The sequence below is a fragment of the Hippopotamus amphibius genome, chromosome 9 (assembly GCF_030028045.1).
Source record: "Hippopotamus amphibius kiboko isolate mHipAmp2 chromosome 9, mHipAmp2.hap2, whole genome shotgun sequence".
NCBI lineage: Eukaryota > Metazoa > Chordata > Mammalia > Artiodactyla > Hippopotamidae > Hippopotamus > Hippopotamus amphibius.
The window spans coordinates 35,949,500-35,956,201 of NC_080194.1; the positions used below are offsets into that span (position 1 = coordinate 35,949,500).

General features: G+C 37.6%; 1 protein-coding gene across 1 annotated transcript; it reads left to right on the forward strand.

Moving 5' to 3' along the window:
* Positions 1–5,453: 5,453 nt before the first annotated feature.
* Positions 5,454–6,398, forward strand: LOC130829311 (olfactory receptor 10A6-like). The gene has a single exon (XM_057695683.1). The coding sequence runs from the start codon at positions 5,454–5,456 to the stop codon at positions 6,396–6,398; it is 945 nt and encodes a 314-aa protein (XP_057551666.1).
* The last annotated feature ends 304 nt before the right edge of the window (positions 6,399–6,702 follow it).

A 6,702-nucleotide genomic window follows, 5' to 3' on the forward strand; every position in this document is an offset into this window, starting at 1 on the left:
CTATGTATAATGACAATTTTACCTCTTTCCTTCAAATTTGGATAACTTTTATTTCTTTTTCTTGTATGATTGTTGTGGCTAAGATCCAAGTCCATATTTTCAATAGAATCATTTTAAAGTCTGCTCATTTCCTTTATATTTTGCTTGAATATTCTGTCCTCTCTTTACAACTATGTTTCAGCAGTGTCTATTATTTTTTCAGTTTTTCCAATATGATCATCATATTTGAGATTTAAAAAAATTCAACACCTTCTCTAAACTCTGTAGCTAAGTTTTCATCAGTTTCTGTTGTTGAAGTCTGTCATGTCTTCCCTGAACACGTATATTTTTGCTTTGTGCTCTTCTTTATAGAGACAGTAACTTCATAACTTGTAAAAAGTCTTGGCAATATTTTTGGTGACATTTTTTATCCACTCCATGGCAACATTGTTCTAGTGAGTGTTTTTATTCATCATTTGCTTTTCCTGTTCTTTTCTTCCTTATCCCCTTTGTGTATTACTCTGATTCTAGACCTCTTTTGATTATCACACATGTATGAACAAAGTGTGCTCTTTCTGGACCAGCCATATGCACATATGCAGGATGTTTTGGGGGCCAGAGCATATTTTAAGCCAGCAGGAACTACCCATGGTTAACAATAACATTCCTTTTTTTTTTTTTTTTTTTTTTTTTTGCCACACAGCATGTGAGATCATAGGTCCCCAACCAGGGATTGAGCTTGCACCCCTTGCCTCCCTACCCACCTCCCTCCCCCGCATTGGAAGCACAGAGTTTTAACCCCTGGACCACCAGGGAAGTCCCCCTACAATAATATTCTTTATAAATGTGTTAGTTGTTAGTCAGACACATAGGTGTTATCTGGAATATTAAAAATGAAGACTCTCAGATGTCATACAATACTTAATAAATTTTGATGTGCCTAATAATAGGATGCTTAGGAGACTTGGATGCACTTTCAAGTTTGAATTGCATTGGTGTTTAACAGCTTATATCTTTACAGTAAAGATGAGTTAGTTTTTCCTTTACTACTCCTCTGCCATCAGATAATTGGAGCTCACATTACCCCATATTATCCCACTGACAGACAGCTTCCTGAAACTATGGTGTATTTGTGTGGTCCTTTGATCATCCATGCCTACCTGTTTCTCCCTTGTGTCAAATAAGATCCAGGAAAGACTTCGCTACCAGCCTGCCCATCTAATTCTCATTGTTGCAATAATAGGATTATTGGTTTTGTCTTCCAGGGTGTGCTGCTTGCAGTGATTTTCACCTTTAGTTTAGTGTATCAGAATACTTGGATGGATGTTAAAACACAAGGAGTCTGTGTTTCAGTAGTTTTGTAGTGGGGCCTGCTAATTTGCACTTCTATTAAGTTCTCTGGTGGTTCTGAAACCACTGACCCAGAGCCTACACACTGAGAACTGCACCTCGGGAGACTCAGTTCTTCTATTTTTGTAAAAAGTGCATATTGGCAGAATTTTCCAGGCCTAACACACACGACTGGTTCATGCATGGGGTGTAATCCCCCCATGTCAAATTATATGAGAGGGATCTTTGAAGTAGATTCTGTGAATGAAAACCCCGCATCATTGGGATAACTGGTACATTTCCCACTGGGCACATTAAATAGAGTGAACCTCTAAGTGTTGTTGGGAACCTATTACTGCCAGGACGATAGAGCTGCCTTGAGGATGGAACCTGCTCCAAGAACCTGCAGCAATGAGAAGTAGACAAAGGTAAACTGCATTCTGACCACATCGTCCAGTTCTGGAAAAGCCAAGCCTGCAGATTCAGTCATCTCTTCACTCTGTTGGGACTGAGCCGATGATCTCCTTAATTGTTTACGTCAATTTAGGCTGATCCTCGAGTCCCTGATTCTCATATATAATGTAATGTTATGTTTATTTTACAGATAAAGCAATAGAATTAGAGAAGTTAAATGACTTGTTCACATCATACAAACAAGTCTAGTTTTTGACTCCTAGTTCAAAAGTTCTGTCTGTTAAGTTGATCGTAATGACATTTTTGGTAAAAATATTTTAATGGCTCTATATTTATACTTGAAATGATTAAAAGTTCTTGGATGGGACTTGGGGGATGACATCCAGACTTTTTACAAGGAGGCTTCAATCTACTTGCCTTAACTTGTTTCCTACCACTGCACAAACTGTACATTCCATCCAATCATTTCTCCACCTCTGGCGCACCTGCCTTTGCTCACACCCTCTCCCCACTACTCTCTTCTTTCACATTTACAACTTTTATTTAGCCTCTGTTTCCACCTGCTATTGGGAGATGTCATGGTGAAATTGAGTCTTGTGTGAGGAGGTGTTTTTTCCCTGTAGGAATATGAGGGAGTGGTGCTCTGGGTTTGTGCTCTTGAGCTTTATCACCTAAGGGGCCAAATTCAAGCCTCTTTAGTTATTATGCAAAAATCCAAGAAAGCATGTACAAAGTGATTGCAAGTTCTCCTGCGATGAGTTCTCCAGGGTGTATGATTCAGTTTCATATAATGTTCTAGAATCAGTGCACTGAATCATTGTATTGTATTTATGACAAGATGGCTTTTGACTAGATGTAAAACTTCTGACAATGTAGCATGAACAGAGTCAATAGGTAAGAATGTGAAGATTCTGCTATGTGCTCATTAGTGGGTTTTCCATTTGTAGTTCATCTTCAACTGATAGTTGGAGATGCTGTTGAAGCGATGTCTCAGTGCACAAGAATCACTAGACACGGATGAAACATTTGAGCCACTAGACTTTTTTTTTTTTTAAGATTTATTTTATTATTTATTTATTTTGGCTGCATTGGGTCTTCTTTGCCATGCATGGGCTTTCTCTAGTTGTGGTGAGCAGGAGCTACTCTTCGTTGTAGTGCGTGGTCTTCTCATTGCAGTGGCTTCTCTTGTAAATGGAACATGGGCTCTAGCAGTTGCGGCACATGGGCTCAGTAGTTGTGGCTCGCAGGCTCTAGAGCACAGGCTTAGTAGTTGTGACGCATGGGTTTAGTTGCTCCGCAGCATGTGGGATCTTCCTGGCCCAAGGCTCGAACCCATGTCCCCTGCATTGACAGGTGATTCCTAACCACTGCACCACCAGGGAAGCCCCTCTTTGGTGTTTATGCTTTTCAGTTTCTTTTTTCTCTTCATTTCAGAGAAATGTTCAGGCAATAATTAGAGGTGTAAGTACTTTGCATGCACTAATCATCAAATCTTAGAAGACTGCAACTGGAAAGGAACTTCGTAAATAAGTCCACTCCTACTTTTTTCAATTCTAAGGATGAAACCTGGAGAAGGGAGTAATCTGCCCAAGTGTTTTATATAAGTGAGTTATCAAGATAGGATTAGAGTTTTCTAAGTTATAGACTGTGGAACATCTGTGGTCACTTGCTCTTTACCACTCACATTTTGTTCCATAACATGCTTATAATCAGTCCTAAAATCTTTTCATTTTATTTATATTATACTCTAAATGTTCTAATTTCAAAATCCATCCACTTTTGAATAGGGGAACTGAATACACATTATTCTATTTTTATTAGAAATATGTTTTAAATGTTTGATCCTGTGACTATATTTTACTAATTTTAAATGATTTTTTATATCTTAAATATAATTATTGTGGTTAACACAGACTTTCAATTTTAATGATGATTTATTCAGAAATAAATCAACTTGCCTTCTAGTGTCTGCTAATGTCCTACTGATCTGCACTCAAGACATTAAATGTCTTCAACTTGTATTCTCCTCTTCTCCTGAGTTCCACAGCATATTTGTGATGGTTTTCAAATCATCACACAAAGGCCAGTAGGCCTTCAATGTAATGCTAAGTTGTCATCAAATACCTTTGACCTGAGCAAGTCATCCCTCCTCCTCCTTTTCTTTCTTCCTCCCACCTAATGTACCCTCCACTGATGCCATTCTATGATTATGTTTCTTAGCACTCCCTTACCAGGCAGAAGTAATCTATACCTCACTGAAATGTCTAAAGCTCTTGTTGTTACCTCTGCTTCCCAACAGTGTTGTGTGCTGGTTTCACCTTCCTTTTAGATATTCCTTTCCTTGAAGTTTTCTTTTTTTTTTTTTGATTTTTCATTTTTTTTTTATTCCTTTATTCATCAAATATTTGTCTAGCATCTATTATGGGCCAGGGATTGTTGTAGGCATTGTGAATAGAGCAAAGAACAAAACAAAATCTTTTGACTCCCGGAGTTTATATATACATATATATATACATATATATATATAAAAGCTCTCTCTATATATGTGTGTATATGTGTGTGTGTGTGTATATATATATAGGAACTCTAACTCCTTTTATTAGTAAGTTGATGGTAATGGAGAAAAATAGAGTAAGGTATAAGAGAGAGGAATTAGAGAGTCCTGAGGTAAGGATAGAATGCAGTTTGTTGTACTGTTTCCAGCTGTTTGTTGAGTTGTGGGATTAAATGTGTGCCTGAGATTACTGAGCCTAGAAAATGGTAGGTGCTCAATCAGTGTTTGCTGAATAATTAATGATTAAATGAACTTCTTGGTGAGAGGGAGAGTAGGAGAGAGAAAATAAAGAGAGAGTGAAAACATTTAAATCACAATTTCAGAATGATTAAAATTGGACTTATTCTAAGTCACATGACAAGGATGAGCCATAGAGAATTAACCCTTAAGTTTAGTTTCCCATGCAGGCCAATCGCAAAATAATTGGCTATTATTTTTCAGTCTATGCAAAAATCAATAAGCCTGAAGTCAATTCAGATTATTTATAGACTACGTGAGATCTAAAACAACCCCCTTTCTGTGTTTCTGTGTTTTCATATTTAAGCAAATCATAAAAAGGGATTTTGAACAAGGCAGTTAGTTATGATAAATATCAATCGACTGTGCTGTACCTTTGAATTATTAGGCTGTTATATAAAAAATTTCGTGGATATGTTTTTTCATTTGTTAACTTTTTTTTTTTTTTTTTTTTTTTTACTTTTTTTATTTGGCACACGGGCTTAGTTGCTCCGCAGTATGTGGGATCTTCCTGGAGCTGGGATCGAACCCGTGACCTCTGCATTGGCAGGCGGATTCTTAACCACTGCGCCACCTAGGAAGCCCATTTGTTAACTTTTATACTTTATAAAAGACTTATGTTTGTTTTAAGGCTATTTTCATTTTCAAACTACACAGTGTACAAATTGCAAAAGAATTTTGATATTATTTTGTATTTTTTAGACAAAATTTCTGAGCCAGACTTCTTCACTTCCTCCTTTTTTGGGGAAAGATTCATTAATTTGAATAATTGACCATTCTCCAAAATTGCCAAACTGAATTTCTGTCAAGATGAGTCCCTCTTTATATCTTCTCCTAAGGGTATCTGGGTTGAATGCAGACATAGACTCTAAGCTATTGAACTATGACTTCAGAATTTATATACCATGTCCATAAATACAAAATATGCTGTATTACTGAAATGAAAAGGCAAAATCAAAGCTCTGTGGTTGAATTCATCCTCTTGGGCTTTTCTGACTTCCCTGAACTCCAAGGGCAGCTCTTTGGGATTTTCTTGGTTGTTCACCTGGTGACTCTGATGGGAAATGCCACCACTATAGTCATCATCTCCCTGGAACAGAGCCTCCACGTCCCTTTGTACCTGTTTCTCCTGAACCTGTCTGTGGTGGATGTGAGTTTCAGTGCAGTCATCATGCCTGAAATGCTGGTGGTTTTCTCCAGTGAAAAAACGTCAATTTCATTTGTGATGTGTTTTGCACAGATGTATTTTATTCTTCTTTTTGGTGGAACTGAATGTTTTCTTCTGGGGGCAATGGCTTATGACCGATTTGCTGCAATCTGCCATCCTCTGAGCTACCCCACGATTATGAACAAAAGAATTTTCATGAAATTAGTGATATGCTCATGGGTCTTGGGTTTCATGTTAGGTACTGTACAAACATCAGGGGTTTTTAGTTTTCCCTTTTGTGGACACAATGAAATTAATCATATCTCTTGTGAAACTCCAGCAGTGCTAGAGCTTGCATGTGCAGACACCTTTTGGTTTGAAATCTACGCATTCACTGGCACCGTTTTGATTATCATGGTTCCTTTCTTGTTGATACTCTTGTCTTATGTTCGAATTCTCTTTGCCATCCTGAGGATGCCATCAACCACTGGGAGGCAAAAGGCCTTTTCCACCTGTGCCTCCCACCTCACGTCTGTCACCCTCTTCTATGGCACAGCCAGTATGACTTACTTACAACCCAAATCTGGCTACTCCCCAGAAACCAAGAAGCTGATGTCCTTGTCTTACTCACTTCTGACACCTCTGCTGAATCCACTGATCTACAGCTTGCGAAACAGTGAGCTGAAAAGAGCTGTGATGAAATTATGGCGAAGAAAAGTGGATTTACATACATTCTGACTGTGCTGAGAAGCCATGTGATATTTCGTCACTGCTGGGCCGAAATTTATTTAAATTTAATAAATGGTAGAAACAGTTTGCATTTCTTGGTATCAGTATGCTTAATTTTTTGAGTCTAAAAATTTGATGATATATCAGGACACACATATATATATATATATACACACACACACATATATATTCTTTTTTTCATAGATGTATAATATTCCTTAATATTAGGTGTAACACAGTTTCTTCAAAAAATTGTTTATTGGTGGCCATACGGGTGTGTGTTAATTGTTTATCTCTTTAGAGAATGCTAAAT

Bases quoted from the DNA above. Each gene is read 5' to 3' on its own strand.
- LOC130829311 (XM_057695683.1), top strand. From the start codon at position 5,454: ATGAAAAGGCAAAATCAAAGCTCTGTGGTTGAATTCATCCTCTTGGGC.